Genomic DNA, 20,498 nt, shown 5'->3' on the forward strand with positions numbered 1-20,498 from the left:
TCCACCAATTGGGGTTTCTCATGTTCGACCAACGAGGGCATCACCGCGTTGGAGAAATGCGGGGCGTTGGGGTTGTAGAGTTGTCGGGGTCAACGATAGCCTGTATAGATACTCCAATTGGGTTTCTGGAATTAAGATCTCGATGACTCGACGTTGGCCTGTCATTCAAGCAGTAAACTGACGAAGGAGAGGGCTCTTGAAATGGCTCATAAGATGACCCCAAAGCTACGTAGGTTACCTGAGATATGATACAGTCACTTGAGTACACGAAAGATAAGTTCAAAAGAAACGCCGACATGTCTTTTATTATACAGGGTCATATCTACTAAGTCTATACATGTTTGTACAATGAGAAGAGACTGTGCAGGCAGGAAGAGTGCCACAACCAGTACTTGAGTCAACAAATTCACTCGGACGTGAACGGAATTGCACTTTCGCGCCGAGCGTGCTCATCCAACCTATCCAACCAGCCACCAGGTCCAGAAAGCTCCTGGAAGGCCGTTTGGTTTGGAGGGAACTGCCAGAAAGAGGCCACCCCGGTATCAGACTGACGTACCGAGTCCAAGTCACGGAAACGCTGGCGGACAATTTCCTTCAAAAGCCGGTGGGATTTCGGGCTCGGCGAGAGACCGTGGAGATCCATATCATGCAGGAATCCTATAACGGCTGGGAGATCGTTGCAGCCGTGCCAGTGGAAATAGATCATCTCATCGCAGAGTGCAGAGGAGGTTCCGAGGACGGAGGATGTGCGGCCTTGGTTTTTGATCGTGGAGCGGAATTGACCGATGAGTTGCGATTCCGGGAAATGAGTGTTCAGAAGACGGAACGCGACGAGAAGCGTCTTTGGGTAGAGCTTTGCAAGTACCGGGGTAACGGGTACCATGGCGGGGATATTAAGAGGACCAGAAGAGATCATTGGCCTCTCTGTTCCGTTCATCGTGCCCGAAGATGAATCGTCTGCAACTGCATCTGACACCGTTGGCGTTGGTTCTTCCAGATGTTGCAACATGCCGAAAATGTGCTCTTGACATTCCTCCCATAGTCCCATATCGCCTCTACCCTCTTCAATTGCCTTGAAAAGCTCATCTTCAATTCTTTTCGACTCCCTTTTGATGACGAGATCAACAGCATCGGTAATTGTGATCTCAAAGTCCGGGTGGGCCTTAGAGGCTATCGCCGAGAATCTGAGGTCACTGTAGCGAATCTTGTCTGAGCCTCCTGGTATATCAAATGACTTTTCTTGTGTATCTCCGCGGGCGGCAGATGCAGCTTTCTCTTTCTCTTTCTCTTGCTTCCTTTTCTTCTCTGCTGCCTCCTTTTCGCTCTTGTCAAATATATCATCAAACAACGCAATTAAATCGTTGACGTTCTCTGGCTTGGGTCGGCGCGCTGAGGCCCGGGACGGTTTCGTGGTCGTCGCCGCTGGCTTCTCTTTCTTGAGTTGTTTCAGCAGGTCCGCAAAGATCATCTTCTCCGCAGGGGTAATCGTTTGGAGTGGGCGCGACGAGGGTGCTGGCTCAGTGGGCTCAGTTTTCGGGGCGACCTCTTCAGCGCGCCGGCGCAGAAAACTTCGCCGAGGTGCAGGGCAGTCATTTGTCGCCGGACTTGTTGACGTCTCAGAGGATATTTTCGGACCCGAATTGTTCTCGTTTGAGCCATCTTTATATCCATCATCGTTCTCCGGGATATTACTTCCCGAGTATTGACGTTGAAGCCGGTTGATCGGAGGGCATCGGCATAGCGATTGTGATAACGGCGCAAGGGTGCGGGTCTGGTAAAGAAACGGCGCCGAGCTTGAGGTGGCCGATAGGAGAAATGCACGAGGGATTTTGGCCATCGAGTTGATTTGATGCTGCGCAAAAAGCCAAAAAGTTTGAGTCTCAAGCTTTTCCCATTAGCGTCACATGACCTCGCGTCCCTGACGCGTGCTCCGCGTTTTCCATTCATCACACCGTCAGCATTGATTGAGGTCTCATCTTTAACGGCTCATCATGGGTAAAGAATCTACGGCTGGACTCTCGGATTTCGAAAAGCAGCGCCTTGCAAACATTGCGGAGCGAGATGCGCTTCTGAAGCAGCTAAATCTCAAGGCGCAATCCAATGGCATCTTCGGCTCTCCGAAGACCCCTCGGAACAATGCCTCGAAGTCGAGGAAACCAACTCCGAAGCGAATCAAAGAAGAGGACTCCCCAATACTTCCTCGACGACAGTCGTCTCGTTTAAAGGGTATTGCTGCAGAAAGCGAAGTCCTCAAGCGCAAAGCCGAAGACGATTATGAAGCGGCGAAGGAAGTCGATCGCGCTAAGCGCATGCGCCGAACCGATGAGTTCTCGCAAAGTGACATGTTCATTGCTGGACAGAAGCTGAGTGGAGACAGTCTTGTCGGCGTGGATATCATCACGAAAGGTGTTGCAGAGCCATACGTGCGCACTTTTGACGACGACGATGTCAAGAAGACTACGGACAAGGACTTGAAGGCACTGCGGGAGGAAATGAGTGGTCTTCAGCTATGGGAGAGCTGGGATCCGCAGAGTAAGATCTTGAAATCAATCGTGTGCGAATTATAGTATACTCACTGACTCGACACAGGAATCAAGATCACCCCGGAACGAATTTACAGTATGACATTCCACCCCTCGGAATCGAAGCCGCTGATCTTCGCCGGAGACAAGATGGGTCACCTCGGTATTCTGGACGCCTCGCAAGAGAAGCCAGATGTGGGTGATGATGAGGAGGACGATGATCCCGATCCGGTCCTCACTACTCTCAAGCCTCACACGCGCACTATTAGCTCCATGATGGTTCACCCGTCTAAGCCCACACACCTATACACAGCCAGTTATGACAGCTCAATTCGCGAGCTGGATCTTGAGAAGACGACATCTGTTGAGAAATACGGACCGGACTCGAAGAACATTGACGAGGCTGTTTCGTCTATTGACATGGCCGGAGACGATCCCAACACATTGTACTGGACGACTCTGAATGGTGGTTTCGGTCGATATGACACGCGCACTCCTCTTTCTGAGAAGACTGTCTCAACCTGGCAGCTTTCCGAAAAGAAAATCGGCGGTTTCACCATTTGCCCTTCACAATCTCACTATTTCTCAACTGCAAGTCTGGATCGTTTCCTGAGGGTGTGGGATCTGCGCAACCTGTCTTTTGATGAACCGGCCCCGGTAGCTGAGCATGAAAGCCGCCTTTCTGTTTCTCACGCTGCATTCAACGCCGCTGGTCAAATCGCTACTTCTTCTTATGACGATACGCTCAAGCTTTACGATCTTGGCGCCAAGGGTCTCTCATCCTGGGAGAAGGGTCACGGCATTTCAGACCGTGATTTCCGCCCTGATACCGTTGTCAGACATAACTGTCAGACTGGCCGTTGGGTTACCATGTAAGTCCTCAGTTCTGTCTGTTATATTCCCGAAAGAAACTAACCTTTTTATCCAGCCTTCGACCCCAGTGGCAGCTGAACCCCCAGTCACGCATTCAACGTTTCTGTATCGGTAACATGAACCGCTTTGTCGATGTCTATAGTGGATCCGGCGACCAGCTTGCCCAGCTGGGCGGTGATGGGATCACTGCTGTCCCTGCCGTTGCGGTTTTCCACCGCAGCAAGAACTGGGTTGCTGGTGGCACTGCCAGTGGCAAGGTCTGTCTTTGGATGTAGATTTTGTGGAAGAATATCTGAAAAGTATGGAGTTACGCTTATTTGCTGTGTCCCGGCATTTGCCCTTTGATGGCTACTGGCTTTTGTGGGAGATTTCCTCAGTTACCAAGATAGTCGCTTTTAATACCTTGGAAATAATGTACAATTGAAGAAGATTGAGAATCTATGATTGTCTTTTGTTTTAGAATAAACTGAGTTTCTACCGAGGCCAGTACATCTCGACGCCCTTGCTCCCATCCCTGATCTACATACACCCTTTGCTTCAAATTTTGATTCTCCAACCCCAAGCTGCCAAGTTGAATCACTAGCATCAGATGAAGGGGTCAACTACGGACGGATCACGGACATTTTGTTGAGGAAATGTCCACCTCTTGACAAAAAGGCCCCACGGTCTATGTAAGTAGAAACAACAGAATTAAAATTCAAGGCCTATCTAGTTATAACTACGTGCATTTACATTCAAAGGTCATATCCCTAGCCCGGCTATGGAATTTGCATCTAGAAAGTCCAATTAGCACCGAGTAGCCGCAAGATCTACACACATAATAGTAAAGAGAACAAGAGTCCATTTCGTCTATCAGGAACTCATCGAGAGTATATACACGCATCAACCCACCCGCATGATCAACGCCAATGCGTATAAGCAAATAAAAAGCACATCGGGGGTCGAACAGCGGGCCCAAAAACGCTTTAGAACCCGAGTCCGTGTACAGTAGTTCTTTTGTCTTGCTTTTTTCCAAAGCCGGGTTCGGGGGGAGACGTGTATGTGAGATCCTGAAGCACGCATTAAGACTATAAAGAGGGGGAAGGGTATCAACACCGTGACACATGCTGCGAGGACACTAAGAAAGGAGGATTGGTGAGAAGGGGAGATGAAGGGGATGCGTGGACTTCATGAGCACATTGAGGAGAGGAAGGAAAGGTTTCGAATCAAGAAAAGGGGGTGAGAGGTGAGCGTTTAGAATTCGTTCCGAAGGTCATCGTGCGAGTGTGCTTGGGACTGGTCACGGTCTTTGGCTTTGCGTCTGGAGGGAGCCGGGACAAAGTCGAAGAAGCGGTATTTGCTGGATGACTCTTTGCTGACGCTGGACCTGCGGGCTTTGGCATTCTCTGAGTATTCGAGGGAGTAGGTGGATGAGTTCTTGGAGCTGCCGGTGCTATCGCGAGCATCGGACCACCTTGGGATGGAGAAAGGCATGCGTGCTTGATCCCAGGTAGCGGATGAGGAGCTGGGTGGCGTCTCGTCCTCGTCTGCTGCATAGTCGGTCGATCGGCGACCCATAGCCGGCCGCGGGGCAAAGAAGCCGATTGAACCGCGGTGGCCCGCCACCTGGACATTAGCCGTGACGCCTGAGTCTGGTGCCGGAGTAGTTGGTTTGCTCGAGCTTTCATCATAAAATGTCACAGCTCGCTCCATTGAATCCAGTAGTTCCTCCCACTTGACCTCAAGGCTTCCACTTGGCCGCTCAGCTTGCTCAGCTTGGCGTAGAACCTCTTCAGTACGTGCTTGTAAGCTAAGAGCCAGTTCGTGGAACTTGGTAAGAAACGGGTCCACCTCTTCCAACTCAGTCATCCGGCTTGGAACGATATCAAGCCAGACACGAATCAGGTGTGCGTAGCATCGAGCGCGATCAATCAGGAATGGCAGGCTGGGGAAGCCCTCGCGGGAGGTAGCTGGCAAGCGACCGAGGATCTGAACAGGGGTGGTATAGGAAGGCGTAACAATGGGGGCGGGACGATCAGCAGCGATGTTGCAGATATGGTCAACAAATTGTTTGAAATCGGCTCGATTACCGACCAAAAACTTGTTCATGGGCTCCATCCATGGCTCTTTGTTACCAAACGTGGTCATGTTGGCGAGTCCTTGCAAGGCCTTGGCAATGAGGGTCAAGGTACGCTGGGCACGAGGACGAGGATGATCTTTCAAGAGTCCGAACAATTTGGGGTTCAGGATTGCTGGACAGAAGAATCGTAGGAACAGGAAACCCGAAACACTGCTGTAGGTTACAGAGCGCAGGAAATCGCCATAACGATCCTCTGCACATGCCCGGACGTGACGGAAGATGCGCCTCAACTCTGGAGGGCAACGAGAGACAGAGAGCGCGATCGATTTCCAAACACCTGTCGTGAGACCAATAAGAGTCCGCCAATTGCGGTCAAGGTCCTCAGTGCGTGGTACACGAGCCGGGTCCACTTCACACTCAGGATCGCTCTCATCAATATCACGCAGTCGTTCCCCGATTGTCTCCTCCAAGTACTCTTTGCCAAGACGACGCATGTGCAGATCGAGTGCTTTAGTGAGGAGCGAATTGCCACGGAATAGAAGGTTGGCCTCAACCGTAGCTGTTCTGCCCATATCCCTTACAAGAATTTCACGTTCTTGGCCGCCTTCTCTCGTGTCATTAGAATGTATCCTCGTCGTGTAGCGCAGTCGATTGGCGGTGGATTCCTTATGAACTCCGTCAATCTCATCTTCGATCAACGCTGAAATCCAGTCCACCGTTGATCCCGAGACCTGGTAGATGTTCAAAAGCATCTCCGATAATTGTGTTAATTCGGATGACATCACTTGGGCCATGCTAATTGTCAGACCGTTGGTGAATTGATGAAGGATGTCCAGCATTGGTGCGTATTCATCAGTCATCAACACGACTGTCTCATCCATTCGAGCTTTCATAAACATCTCTCCAATTGCTTGGTCACGATCGTCCAGAATGGGCCACCACTTCTCTGTGTCCGCACCAGCTTCCAATTCATCTAAGCGAAGATCGACCCGTCCGCAAATTGAGTCTTTGGTGGAGATCTCAATCTCATCCAGCATGTTCACTGCGTTGACATCTTGACTAGACGAGTATGACCCAGAAGAGATGAGCGTCCAATCTCTTTGCGTTGGGTTGAGTGTCTTGACTAGGATGGAAGCCTGAGACAAAACTGGTGGCAGATCATTGAAAATGAAGTCCTCACGCCAAAACGGATTCGAAGTGCGATATTTCACAACAGTCTTGGCGCGAATCTCTCCATCCAGGAGAACTTCGGTGTAATAATCGCTCGCTTTGAGTGGGGACGATGGAGCAGAATAGCCGTGGGATTTGGACTGCTTTCGACTGCGCGGCGTTTCTTCCTTCGTTTGGAATAATTTTGCTTCCGTGACTCTAAGGTTGAGGATCCTTTCGATACGGAACATGTCTTTGAGAGAGGAATGCCCGGGGGTCTCCGCTTCTGGCGTCTTATTCGGGTCTTCATCTTTCTCTGTTGGTAATGCGGGTCCATAAAGCTCTGGAATTGTGAATGCGCGCAAGAGCACGAACCAGACTTCAAAGAGGACGCGTGTTTCGAGGGCAAGATAAATAGGACGCATGCCCGGATCAAGAACCGGATGTGCTGTGTACTGCGGATATATGGCGATACAGAACTCATCATCCAAAACCGAAGAGTCTAATTGCTGGATCGAACAGCGTGACAATTGGGAGAGTTGAATGCATGCAACCAGCGTGACATCAGACTCGGTATAGAGCTTGAAGATACCATTCTCCTGCAAGGTACAGCTGACACGCTGCCATGATGAGGAAAGAGCCCTGGACTGTCTATAAGTAGAGACGCGGCGTGCGGAGACTGGTCGTGCTCCAGATGCTGATGGTTTGTTCCATAGAAGCATCTTTCCAACTTTGATAATAGCAGCGTCTTTCTGAGCTGCACTGTCTGAGTTTCGTCGACGCTCAGGAATCCGGCGTTCTCCAATCACAACTTCTTGGGGCTTGGTCATCTTGTTCTGAACGCCTTTGGGGCGAATAGGTTGCCAACAGAGTAAAGCAGCAAGCCACGAGTCGAAAGTTTCGTTGACATGGGGTCGTAGTTGAATTCCTAGACCGGATGTGAAGGTGGAAACGCTGAGGTATGTGGTTTGAAGCTCAGAATCGTATAGTGTTCGGACACGGCAACCGCGCAGGTCGGGGATCAAAGTCTTGGCCAAAGCGGGTTCTCCCTTTGCTTGGTAGATCAGACTCCCTGTCGCAACGTTGATAGCACAATACCCAGAGGTCCAGGCATTGGAGGTTCCGGAACTTGTAGTTGCAGATCGAAACGAGAGGATACCGTGCATTCTTCCACACGTGGTCTTCATGAGGTGTAAGATCTTTGCGGCATCAGTATTAGAGAGAGGAGAGGCGAAGGCGGCTTGGTTTTGCGCTGCTCCCGAAAGGGAACTGGATAGGTTACTGACTCGCTGGCGGTGAAAAGTAGGAGACTGGATCGATGGGAAACCAATGGAAGAAGACGAGTCCTCCGACACTTTCCCCTCGGGCACTTTGGGCTGAGACGAACTAGGAACGTTCACTGATCCGACACGTGTTCGAGTTTTGGATGCACTGGATGGTATATCGCTTCGTTGTTCTTCCAATGTCGCGGTTCGTGATCGTGTGCGCTGGGTCCTGCCATCCACCGTGGTCTCTTCCTCGCTTCGTTCGACGGGTCGCGATCGCATCGTGGTTCGGGGTGAGGGCGCGCTATTCGCGGTAAGGGGTTCGGGTTCGGAAAGGGGGGAATGAGAATCTGGGGTGACGGTTCGAATGGTCGCTTCCCGAAAGTTGTCTGGATAGACCATACCATGGCGATCCTGGGAGGATGACTTCTTGCTCGGCCGACGCTCCACGGGACGGCTGTGGAAGGCTTGGTGCATCGATCTCCGTTTGTATCCGTTGGGATTATCGGACTCCATTCTGCTCGATCGTGGGCTCTTTCAGAGCCGACGTGAGCGCGGTCGAAAGAAGACCCGCACGGAGGAAGAGGGAGTTAGAGCGCGACACAACCTCCCCTCAAAACAGTCGATAGGTATACCTCGTGCGCAGTTTCAACAATTGAAAGTCGATTTTGTCCAAGAAATTGCTAGGAGAACGCATGGAGTCTAGGAGGAAGGGGGTTGCGGTTGTCGTACATTCGGTGGGGCGGGACGAAAGGACAATCGAGGCGCGGGTCACCGTCGTTTGTCTGATGGGTGCAGGACCTGAAGGAATAGAAATGCGGTGAGCGCCCAGCCCTCCAATCGATCGAAATGCGACAGGAGTCGCTGTCAGGCTTAAGTCAATTATGGCCCGAGGAAGCCGAAAGGAATGGGAGAGAGGCGTGATATCATTATTGAGTGGAGGGAAGAGGAGAGATCCGAGCAGGCGATGCAGATTTGTAGAAGAGGAAAGAGCGCGCACACACCTTCATCAGTCCCTTTTGAAATCCGAGGTCTTGAGATATTGCCGTAGGCGTGGGAGGGGGGGGGGGTCGGCTTGGGGCGTTTGTGCGTCCGTACTTTGCAGATCCCCCGGCAAATATGGCGGGCGGAAAAGCGTAGGGCGCAGGGGGGAAAGAAGTGTCAAGTCAAAAAACCTATCTGTTGACGGGGGGTTTGGAGAGGTGAAGAGTGAAGAATGAAGCGTGAAGGGGAGGAGGGGAGAGGGGAGTGAAGTGGATAGCGGGAGCTGAAATGAGCGCAGTATAAGGAGAATGGCACTCCCACGAGGCTCTCATTCTCGCATTGACCGCAAGTCTCTTTTTGGATTATTATTTCTATTGTCTATTCCTATTCCTATTCCTCTAACATCTAAGTCTTTGTTTCCCTTTCCTCATCTCTCTACACTCTCCTCCCCGAAACCCGTCCTTCGGCCAGACGGAAACTCACTGCGCCTTGATGCTGTGACCTTAAGCTTTGCAGAATGGCAGCTATTAACCGAAGATTCCGAGTTAATTGGTCATTGCACCAGAAGCTAGGGAGAATATCTCCGGGCTGTAGCCGGAGGTGCTCCATGCTCCATGCTCCATGCTAAATTGCGCGGCACGGACTTTAGGGTCTGAGGGGGAAATATCCCTGAATCATGAGTCCAAAGGGCCCCAGGGACTTGTCGATCAGACCCAGCCTATGACCATTCCCCATTTGACCCCCTGTCCTTGTCCTCCGCAGTATACTGGAACAAAAGTACAGTCTAAAGTACGGGGGAACCATGAGAAGACAAGCCGAGTGGATCTGCCGGGTCCATGTTATCTGGATGGAGACTACGGACTAGAACCGTCTTTGGGTCTCCGGTTGCCCGCGAGTCTAGAAAAAAAAAGGACCGATCGTGGGCAAGCCCCGAAAGTGGAGCCGCCCGGGGCGCCGTGAGTTCCCAGCTGAGCAAGTGTTCAAGTTGGACTAGAACTCGGGAGTTGACTAGCCATCGGGAAGGAGGTTCTGTGTTCGGATATTCTCCCAGGTACGTTGAAAGCCCATCCTAGGAATACGTACATAGGTGCACTACGGTACATTTAACGACCGATCTTGAACCCCGCATGATTCGCAGGTGCTGCGTCGCGTAATCTTTTACCGCTCTTTTCTCCGCCTGTGCATCCCACTGACTATACTAGCGTTGACGTGCACAATATCTTATCACTCCATAGCTATGCATGTACTTATGGTTTCTAGTCTAATCGTACTGCCATCCCGTGTACTTTACCTCTGACCGTCTTTCTAGTCTAAATATAAATGACCAAGGTTTCGAGCTATAAGCCCCTGAAGGTTCATGGTAAGCAAAGCTGACAGAAGAACCTCGCCTTGCCTGTTTCGTCCCGTGTTTGATTTCCAGTGCAATTGCAAATGTGCGTGCTTGAAGTAGGAAGTAGAAAATAGACCAGAGCTCCAGGTGTTCAGTTAGTAATGATCGGCATAGTGGCCTGAGGCCAACAACTATGTCACCGGGGCGGTGATCACGGAGCTCCCGCAGCTGTTGACTATTCACGCGCAGGTGTCTGACCTCGTCATATGGCCCTTTAAGACGAATGGGTCTACCTCCATAACTGAAACAACGAAAGACGACATCGCCGGCGACCGTTTTGGAGGTACAAGCGGGGCCCCACGTCGATAACACCCCCGTATACGTTACGCGATGAACACCTAGCGTCGTCGACGTCAGCTCAAACCTGATGAAAGATCAAGATGATGTCCTCGAATATACTCTCGCGTTTCTTACCCCCCACGGACTCCCCGTCCATCTACGAAGCCATCCGGCAGAACGATGCGGACTCCGAAACCTCTGATGTCGAAGAGCGCGCGAATCTGATACCTGGACATGGCATGCAGGAAGGCTTCAGTGATCGAGAGCTGGAAGATGCGGCCGATACTGGAGCCGACGAGCTGTCAAACTACCGTGAAGGCCTGCTGGGTCGTCGTCGTCGCAAATCGTCTAGACCACGATGGATGCCTCGAGAGTCGTTGGCAGGTTATGAGCTGGATGACGGAGATGGGGATGTGCCACCGTCGCTTTTGGTGGAAGGTAACGACGATGAAGAACTAAAGGCCCGCTTGCCCCCTCCACCGCATAGCATGCCAGGTCCTTCTTTCACCTCCAGCTCTCCACCCTCACCCGAGGTTACCCAACGCCGCGCCGAAGGAGTTCCCCCCCGCCAGACTTCGGATACTATTGCCGATAACCAACACATTCTAGGACGCTGGTTGCCCTTCCAACAACACTCGATTCTTACCAACACCGACCCCAAGAAGAAAGCGATGTGGCGTTGGGCGAACGTTCAGGACCTGGACAATTTCCTCCGAGATGTTTACATCTACTTCCTGGGAAATGGCTTCTGGTCGATCTTGCTCAGCCGAGTGCTAAACCTTTTGTAAGTTTTTTTGGAAGGTGTTGACTTAATGAAGACCAACACTGACAGGTGAAAAGCACATTCGCATTCGTCGTGGGTTTCTCCACGTTTCTCACCAACTGCATTGATTACAGCCAAGTTCCCGGGAGCAAGACTTTGAATGAGATTCTCATCCCCCAGTGCACATCTAAAATGTCCGGAGGGTCCACTTTCTTGCTATGGTTACTCAGCTTCTTCTGGATCGGAAAGCTCCTCCAGTACCTGCTCGACATTCGTAGACTTCTCCAGATGCGCGACTTCTATCTCTACTTGCTCGGAGTCGCCGATGCTGAAGTCCAGACCATCTCGTGGCAGGAAGTTGTGAGTCGTTTGATGACGCTCCGCGACGACAACCCGGCTACCGCAGCCGCGATCTCTGCCAGGCACCGGAAATTCATGGGCAGCCAGTCCAAGCAACGAATGGATGCTCACGACATCGCCAATCGGTTGATGCGGAGAGAGAACTACATGATCGCCCTAGTCAATAAGGACATTCTGGACTTGACTTTGCCCATTCCTTTCCTTAAAAACCGGCAGCTGTTCTCACGTACTTTGGAATGGAACTTGAACCTCTGCATTATGGATTACGTCTTCAACGAACAAGGGCAGCTGCGTTCTCTGTTTCTCAAGTCTAACAATCGACGAGCTCTGAGTGATGGCCTTCGTCGACGGTTCATTTTCGCTGGGATCATGAACATCTTCGTCGCCCCATTCCTCGTGGTCTACTTCCTGATCCATTACTTCTTTACTTACTTTAACGAGTTCAAGAAGAACCCGTCCCAGATTGGGTCCCGTCAGTATACCCCGCTGGCTGAGTGGAAATTCCGCGAGTTCAACGAACTTTGGCATTTGTTCGAGCGTCGAGCCAACATGTCCTATCCATTTGCCAGTCGGTACATAGACCAGTTCCCAAAGGACAAGACCGCCCAAGTCGGTCGCTTTGTTGCCTTCGTTTCTGGAGCTTTGGCATCCGTCCTTGCTCTGGTCTCGGTAATCGACCCCGAACTATTCCTTGGCTTTGAGATCACACATGACCGTACAGTCCTGTTCTACCTGGGAGTATTTGGTACTATCTGGGCATTTGCTCGCGGCTTGGCTCCAGAGGAGACCGAAGTGTTTGATCCCGAGTATGCTCTCCGAGAGCTGATCGACTTCACACACTATTGCCCTTTAACCTGGAATGGACGCCTCCACAGCGACGATGTACGCAAGGAATTTGCAGTGCTCTACCAGATGAAGATCGTCATTTTCTTAGAGGAGATCTTGAGCATGATCTTCACACCTTTTGTGCTGTGGTTCAGTCTTCCCAAGTGCAGCGATCGGCTGATTGATTTCTTCCGCGAGTTCACCATCCATGTTGATGGGATGGGCTACGTCTGCTCATTTGCAGTATTTGACTTCAAGAAAGGTGCGAACGACATGTCTCAAGGCCGGCGCCGCAGTTCAAACACAGGAAAGCCAGACCCACGATCCGACTACTTCTCCACCAAAGATGGAAAGATGCTCGCGTCCTACTACGGTTTCCTGGATAATTATGGCCATGGCAACGGCAACCAGCCCAATTCTCGTCGCCAATTCCACCCTCCCCCGGGCCTGCCTACACTAGGAACCAACTCCATGGCTGATCTGACCGGTTACCCCGATCGATACGACCCCAACAGTCGCCCCGGAGCAGCTGGGGCATACGGTCTCCAGTCTATGCTCGGCGGCTCCCGTTTCCGACCCATGATTCCAGGTGATCAACGCTCCCCCGGCCCATCCATGCTATTGGACCCGCACCACCAGCCCTCCGCCTCCGGATTCCGCGGCACACGCGGTACCAACTACCAGCGATCTCGCCTAGCACGCCCAACAAACGATTCCATTGTAGATGAAGAACAGTCCCAGGATATCCGCGATCCATCCGTCGGTCAGCCCGCCACAACCGGAGCTTCCAGTGGCGGTGTAACCGACAGCAATCTCGGTGACTCGTGGCGCATGAACACAACTCCTAACGTTGGTGCCAACGCCGACGTCGACGATGACAATGAGAACATTGACGAGATTGCCGGCGGCGCGGGTGTGCTGGGTTTGCTCCAGCAGTTCCAGAGAGCCAACACTGATGGCCGACGTACCAATGTTGGCATCTAGATCCTTTTCTTTGAAATTTTTCAGCGCGATTGAAGACGGGATATTCTGGGAATCTAGGGTTGCATCTGATCTATGCGCATGACACGACCTTACGATCAATTCGGAGTTGGGATGCAGCTCTTTCTCCTGATGTTTCATTTCCTTCAGGGCATAGGAATATACATAGTTTTGCTTCGTTATTATTGTTATCATTCCTCTTCTTCTCTTCGCTTAGTAGACCACTTGAGTAGCACTCGAGAGTACCTTTAGTCTTTAGCAGGTTGCCACAGACATTGGCTCCCAAACCTTAGTAGTCATTTTCGATCAAGCAGGAACTTTATCTTGTTTTCGAACCGCGCAGGCATTAGCCTAATTTTCTTTCTAAAAACTTGAACATTTGACTAGTTAGGGGTGCTGAAATTTCGAACGTTGGTGGTTGAGTGTGTCTGGTTATACTAGCTAGTAGTACGGTGGGTATCCAGTTGTAGCTAACTATAGCGAGTTATTTATTTTGGTACTCAGTATAAACACACCCGGGCATAGACTAGCACTGTATGATTTATACATGTGCAAATATATCTCATCTAACGTTGATCCTAATTTTTCAATATTTAAAATGTGCAAAACTCCGAAGACAGCCGCATTGTTACATCGATGGGTCCCTGTGGACTTGATGGACTTGGTGGACACGCCTAGGCCCTGTCGCGTGTCCATGATAGGTCGATCCTCGAGACCCTTGCTGATCCTCCCTGATCTGATCCAGGGGCCTGGGGCCTTGGACCTTAGTCTCTGGCTTCCGAGGTGTCATGGACGGACAGTTCACAAAGTACAGGGTCCCTGCTGGTCAGGGGTCCGAGAGAGCGGGTGTTTGTTGGCAGTCATCAAGTAATTCGGGCTGATGGGGCTCCAGTGGCTTCCCCGGAGGTCAGGGAAGGACGAGGCTGTAGCGCTAGGTCCTCTAGTGTCTAGTTGCAGTGGTAGTGCAGTTTCAACAATGACTATAGATAGCAGATCCAAAAAGGAATTTGAACCAGGGGTCAAAGCCAAGCCAAGTCGTAAAGGCCAAGGCCAAGGCCAAGTCAAGACTTGAGTCCAAGTTCCAAGTTCCGAGTCAAGTCCCTCTGTGGATCTCACCTCCGCATGTTTATGAGTGGAGTCTCGTGACATTAGAAGTCTCTCCTCTTTGCTTTCTTTCTCTTACCCTCGCCAGTTCTGTTATACATCCTTTCCCCCCCCCCTTCCTAAGAGAGGGGTGCTCGTCATGTTTCGCGCCCGTCGCTACCGCATTCTGCTCGCATTTGCGGCGGCCTTTGTATTGACCTTTCTCCATTTCTCCCGGTCGCGCGACTGGAATTACACCGTGATCGAAGACCCCGCCAGGACCCCCTCGTCTGACCCTGTGTACCCAAATACTCGTCCGAAGACGAAGCCACTTTCTACCCCTGCAGAGGAGAGCAAGTATTCCCCTCCCCCGCCCGACTACGGCTCCAGCTCGTCCGCCGAGACCTACCCGATTGTCGGCTCGGAAGATTCGTCAAAGACCGATAGCAGTAAGCCATTGGGAGCTGGTTCGAATAGCAATGCGGTCGAGAACGTTCCCAGCAAGATCAACTCGGATGATACCATAAAGGCCAGTGCCGACGGCGTCGACAAGCAGTCACCTTCGAAACCAGATGGTGGATCCACGAGCTCAGGGAGCTCGCTCTTCTCGCAGGTCGAGGAGATTGATCATGGAGGCACAGGCAGAGTCTCGGTCGTGCACCCTGAGAAGGGTGTGTCGAGACATTGGCAGAAGTTCCCTGAAAAGTTCCCTGTTCCCGCGAGCGAGCTGATCAAGCTGCCAAAGGAGCGCGCCAAGGCCATACCCAAGCTGCAGGCAAAGTTCAAGGATGAATCGACAATTGACAAGCAGGAGCGGCTGCAGCAACTGAGCGCCGTCAAGGCGGAGTTCAAGCACGCATGGGCTGGATATAAAAAGATTGCCATGGGTCACGACGAGGTCAAGCCTTTGACTGCTGAAATTGATGATCCCTTCAATGGCTGGGGTGCGACCCTAGTGGATTCTCTCGATACCCTCTGGATCATGGAGTTGAAGGATGAATTCTCCGAGGCTGTAGATGCCATCAAGAAGATTGACTTTACCACCTCAGCCAGAGAGGATATACCAATATTCGAAACTGTGATCCGGTACTTGGGAGGTTTGATTGGTGCTTATGATATCTCAGGCCAAAGATACTCCGAGCTGTTGGAAAAGGCAGAGGAACTTGCCGAGATTTTGATTGGCGCCTTTGATACTCCCAATCGCATGCCGGTTCTATATTACCGCTGGACCCCGTGAGTCATGAAGCCATTGCGGGTCAGTTTGCGTGCTAATTCTAAATTGCAGGGACCACGTTGGCCGGCCTCACCGAGCCTCGGCCAAGGCTGCTCTGGCAGAAATTGGATCATTGTCGTTGGAGTTTACCCGTTTAGCGCAATTGACCAAGGAAGACAAATACTATGATGCGATTGCTCGTATCACGAATGAATTGGAGCGGCTGCAAGATAAAACTAATATCCCGGGCTTGTGGCCTCTCCACGTCAATGCGCAAGGCTGTGCTAGGTACACCCCCAGCCGTGACATTGGTACCCCCACGCGCCAGGAAAGTCGCCGAAAGATAAACGCTACATCTTCTACGACCTCTGCCACAACCGCCGAAAATACAACAGCCACCCGAAAGCCGGTCGCTGTGCCGACTGACCTTGAGAGTTACCTACGGTTGATTCAGCGTGATGGCTTCATCGACTATCCCCAGTCTGAGCCTGCGGTCTACAGCCACAGCGGAAATCAAGCAGAAGATTTCACGACTACAGACAAGTGTAACGGCGGATTGGAGCTGCCCCTCTCACAGCGCGATAACAAGTACGGCTTGGGAGCCTTGGCCGATTCGACATACGAGTATCTGCCCAAGGAGCATTTGCTGTTGGGTGGCGTGAATGAGCAGTACAAGAATATGTATAAGAAGGCGATGGACGCTGCCCGCAAGACTCTTCTCTTCCGACCTATGATGAAGGGTGAACGCGACCTTCGCTTCATGGCATCTACGAGCTCTCTGAATCCCGAGACTAAGGAGTTACCTCTTCCTACTCAAATGGTATACGAATGGTCCCATCTACACTGTTTCCTCGGAGGTATGGTGGCTGTTGGATCCAAGGCCTTTGGCATTGAAAGCGACATGGAAATTGCTTACAAACTGACTGACGCCTGTGTCTGGGCCTACGAGGCGACAAACACCGGACTTATGCCGGAAAGATTCAGAGTTCTGCCCTGCGACAAGGATAAGTCCTGTGAATGGGACGAAGTTCGTTATGAAAAGGAAGCGCAGCGCTCCTCTTCCGTTCTTGATGCCGAGGCGCAAGCCCGCTTCCGCACTGGCGAGAGTGCATACGGACAGCGCGTCAAGATGAACGACGAAAACAAGCCACAGGATCTTAGCGAGAGTGCCATGTCTGTTCCTCTTCCCATGCCAGGTTCCATGAACCCACATGACGAGGACCCGTTATACAAACGTGATTCCTTTGGAGTCGGGAGAACAGCCCCGAGTCCATCCCCTCTACCCGGGGCTGTCGCCGACGGTGAAAGTCTTGAGAACCGCGATGCGCCTCATCAATCGCCTCGCCTCCCCCAGTCGCCGGCCTTGTCGCAGGCGGAGGGCAATGAGCGACACGACCGTACCCCGGTCGGCATGACGAGCATTCTGGCACCGGAGTACTTCCTCCGCCCTGAAGCCATCGAGTCGGTGTTCATCATGTTCCGCCTGACGGGCGACAGTTACTGGCGAATCAAAGGGTGGAAGATGTTCGAGGCTATCGCGAAACACACACGTAGCGAGCTTGCGCATGCGGCAGTCAAGGACGTCACATCTCAGAAGCCTACCCAGAAAGACACGATGGAGTCATTCTGGCTAGCAGAGACACTAAAGTACTTCTACCTGCTCTTCAGTGATCCTAGCGTGGTGGATTTGGATAAATACGTATTGTGAGTACATCTGACGTCGATGTGGGACTTCAGGGCTGACTTGTTTTTTTTTTTCCCCTAGGAACACCGAAGCGCATCCATTCCAGCGCCCGATTTCATGAGTTATGTTTGTCTTTGTGTTTTTTTTCTCTCCTTGTTTGAAGCTGTATTGTATAGTGATACCAGAGTGCATATGCCGTTCCTATTTAATTCGTGATCCATGATCTTAAGTTCAAGTAGTTCACTAAATTCATATTTATAAGTTAGTGTAAGGTGGCCCACAGTGGAACTGATTTCCCCCGCCTCCATCGCATTCCGAATCTCCAACTCCCCTACACAGGACGGGATGAGTGCTCTGACACAACCCCGAAGTCGCAGATCTCCGGTGGGAAATGGAGCCCGAGGTTTTGGAGCCGGAGCAGTTCTGGAATGGTAAGCTGCTATCCATAACAGAGCTTGAACCTCCCTCGGACATCTCGACGATCCCATGCGAGCACCTGTTAACACCCGGCAGAACTCCAAGAAATCGTCTCCAAGCCCTGCGAATCCGAAGATAGCATTGACGACGCTCTGCGAGAGTACCTGAGCTTTTCGACCCAGTACAAAGGTGACACCTCACCCTCTCCCTTATCACACAGCCTTCCGTGCCGCGACGGTCTCCGAAAGAACACGCAGCTGACAAGATGGCGATTTGGATGCAGATGACTTCCTCGGTGCAGACTACGACATTTCCCGCTGCTCGTATAAACTATTCGCGTCAAGCATTTTCGCTGCACACGCGGATTATGTCCGGAGACAGATTATCTACGGTCTCTTGCAGGTAGGACGGTCCGGAGAACTGCCCGAGAAACACACTAATACTCCCCATAGGAAGACGATCCGAATACTCTCCATCTGATTGTGTCGTTTCTTCTCTTCGACGGTCGGCAAAATGATTTGGCGCTGCAGATGATGAATGAGGAGGGTGCGTTTGCGCGACTGCTCGAGTTGATTCAGGCGTTGCGGAAGGAGGAAATGGACGGCGGGGCGGGTCTCCACCGGCTGTTGATGGACTTGTTATACGAGATGTCCAGGATACAGCGTGTGAAGATCGAAGATTTGGGTAGGTCTGAACTAGTTATGCAAACCGCGGCTGGTCACTGACAAGCTGGTAGTGCTTGTCGATGACGATTTTATTCGATGTCTATTTGACATTATCGAGGATTTGTCCTTCGATGTCACGGATCCATATCACTACCCTGTGATCCGAGTTTTGGTGAGTGTTGAAACTGTCTTGATCATCGTCAACGCTGACCATCTGTATAGCTGGTATTGAATGAACAATTCATGATATCGGCTCACAACCCGGTGGATAAAGATTCTTCTTCAGGTCAATTGACCAACAAGGTCATCAAGATATTGTCGGCATACGGAGGCTTGTACAAAACCTTTGGCGAGAATATCATTCTGCTCATCAACCGTGAAGGTACGAACCGACACCAATCTCACTCGAAGCTGCAATTAACAATCGAACAGCGGAAACCTCGTTGCAATTGCTAACGCTCAAGCTTCTCTACTTAATTTTCACTACTCCAAGCACCTATGAATACTTCTTCACTAATGATCTCCACGTGCTGGTGGATATTTTGATACGCAATCTTCTGGACTTGCCTGAAGAAGCCGCTGCGTTGCGACATACCTATTTACGCGTTCTTTATCCGCTCCTGGCACATACTCAGCTTCGACAGCCGCCACATTACAAGAGACATGAGTTGAGGAGGTTGTTGAACATTCTCGTCCGGGGCCAGGTCTCATATGGCAGCGAATCCGAACAGGCGAAGATGCTTCACTTCGAAGAAGTTGATGACACCACCCGACGCCTTGTTGCTAGATGTGCAACGGTTGAGTGGTTAAGAGATCCGGATCAACCAGATCAGGCGCCCACTCAGGATACTCCTACCCAAGCGGTCACTGCTACGATTGATACAGTTCTCGACCAGGCCATTCAGGAGTCTCCTATAGATATCGGAGAATCACTCCATGTAACTCGCACCATGTCGCGTGATAGCAGTGTCCCAGACTCGCCTGGTACCTCATCACCTACGAGAATGGACTCGATGGACTCTCGATGCTCTTCAGAGGCGCCAATATCACGCCGACTCAGCGCTGTGCAACGGCTCGGCATGCATGAGCCGGCATCTGCATCTTCTCTCAGCGTTCAAGCTGTTGCGTCATTGCATGAAAAGCCTGGAATCATTACGCCAAGCCGCAAAGATGGCCATGCTGCCAACAGTCTTTCTGGCGATACACCGATCATCCGCCTACCCAAGGTCAAACCTGAGCCTCCCAAAGCTCGACGTTGGCGAGGCCGGCGCATGGCAGCCGATGACGAAGATCAGCAACACTCTGCAGGTACCAGCAGTGACCGCAATACAATCCCCGAAGGCGTAGAAGTCAGCCCTACGTCCACGCACACGGCCCCAACACCAAGTCCTACAACTCCCTCATCTCGTGCGCCTCCCGGGGAACGGCGCAACTCCACCACCACCTCACACCTCGTACCTCCAGTCCCAGCACACTCTCGTCGCTCCGTATCAAACCCACCCCCGGCTGTCCCTCCTCCCCGGCGCTCAGCCCCAACCACACCTTCATCCAGCCATCACCGTGCGATACCGCCAGCCGGAGCAGGGAAGCACGGACAGAAGCCCCTTCCGCCCAAGACACGGCGCTGGGGCCGCGGCAAGCAGCATTCGCAGACCGATTCTATCGAGAGCGGGACAAGCAGCGGCAGCCTGACTAGAGAGAACGAAGCAGAGGCTGTGGCCATGAGCACACTACCCCGGACCCAACAATCGCAATCCCCAGACGACGGTGCACTCTCCGACCCATTCTCGCCGACTTCTCCCACATCGCCAACACTACTAGTGTCTCCATCTGAGCAGACAGAAGAGGGCAACGCACCGTTGAGCGTGGAAGAGGCAGTGCAGAATGTATCCCTCCACTAGAAGCATAGGTATATAGTCAACAGTTATGACAGAAATAAGAGCATGGATATCCTCAACGAAGCAGAGCTAGTTCGTAAAACGCTGA

General features: G+C 51.7%; 5 protein-coding genes across 5 annotated transcripts; 3 read left to right on the forward strand and 2 right to left on the reverse strand.

Annotated features, from left to right (window-relative positions):
• Nucleotides 1-406: 406 nt before the first annotated feature.
• Nucleotides 407-1,837, reverse strand: N7443_008457 (uncharacterized protein; the record flags this gene model as incomplete). The annotated part of the gene is made up of 1 exon (XM_056888513.1): nucleotides 407-1,837. The coding sequence occupies one exon, from the start codon at nucleotides 1,835-1,837 to the stop codon at nucleotides 407-409; it is 1,431 nt and encodes a 476-aa protein (XP_056737815.1).
• A 154-nt stretch (nucleotides 1,838-1,991) lies between these two features.
• On the forward strand, nucleotides 1,992-3,670 carry N7443_008458 (WD domain protein; the record flags this gene model as incomplete). Its single annotated transcript, XM_056888514.1, has 3 exons — nucleotides 1,992-2,532; nucleotides 2,590-3,394; nucleotides 3,451-3,670. The coding sequence occupies 3 exons, from the start codon at nucleotides 1,992-1,994 to the stop codon at nucleotides 3,668-3,670; spliced, it is 1,566 nt and encodes a 521-aa protein (XP_056737816.1).
• A 958-nt stretch (nucleotides 3,671-4,628) lies between these two features.
• On the reverse strand, nucleotides 4,629-8,384 carry N7443_008459 (GTPase-activating protein BUD2; the record flags this gene model as incomplete). The annotated part of the gene is made up of 1 exon (XM_056888515.1): nucleotides 4,629-8,384. The coding sequence occupies one exon, from the start codon at nucleotides 8,382-8,384 to the stop codon at nucleotides 4,629-4,631; it is 3,756 nt and encodes a 1,251-aa protein (XP_056737817.1).
• A 2,238-nt stretch (nucleotides 8,385-10,622) lies between these two features.
• atgI (autophagy protein ATG9) lies at nucleotides 10,623-13,453 on the forward strand (the record flags this gene model as incomplete). The annotated part of the gene is made up of 2 exons (XM_056888516.1): nucleotides 10,623-11,305; nucleotides 11,362-13,453. 2 exons carry the CDS (start codon nucleotides 10,623-10,625, stop codon nucleotides 13,451-13,453), a joined length of 2,775 nt encoding a protein of 924 aa, XP_056737818.1.
• A 1,240-nt stretch (nucleotides 13,454-14,693) lies between these two features.
• Nucleotides 14,694-20,413, forward strand: N7443_008461 (uncharacterized protein; the record flags this gene model as incomplete). Its single annotated transcript, XM_056888517.1, has 10 exons — nucleotides 14,694-15,766; nucleotides 15,819-17,450; nucleotides 17,537-17,556; nucleotides 17,808-17,861; nucleotides 17,944-18,036; nucleotides 18,131-18,249; nucleotides 18,300-18,531; nucleotides 18,584-18,684; nucleotides 18,735-18,894; nucleotides 18,945-20,413. 10 exons carry the CDS (start codon nucleotides 14,694-14,696, stop codon nucleotides 20,411-20,413), a joined length of 4,953 nt encoding a protein of 1,650 aa, XP_056737819.1.
• Between the last annotated feature and the right edge of the window lie 85 nt (nucleotides 20,414-20,498).

The sequence above is a fragment of the Penicillium atrosanguineum genome, assembly GCF_028827265.1.
Source record: "Penicillium atrosanguineum strain IBT 20685 chromosome Unknown utg000007l_segment0_segment0, whole genome shotgun sequence".
Lineage (NCBI taxonomy): Eukaryota > Fungi > Ascomycota > Eurotiomycetes > Eurotiales > Aspergillaceae > Penicillium > Penicillium atrosanguineum.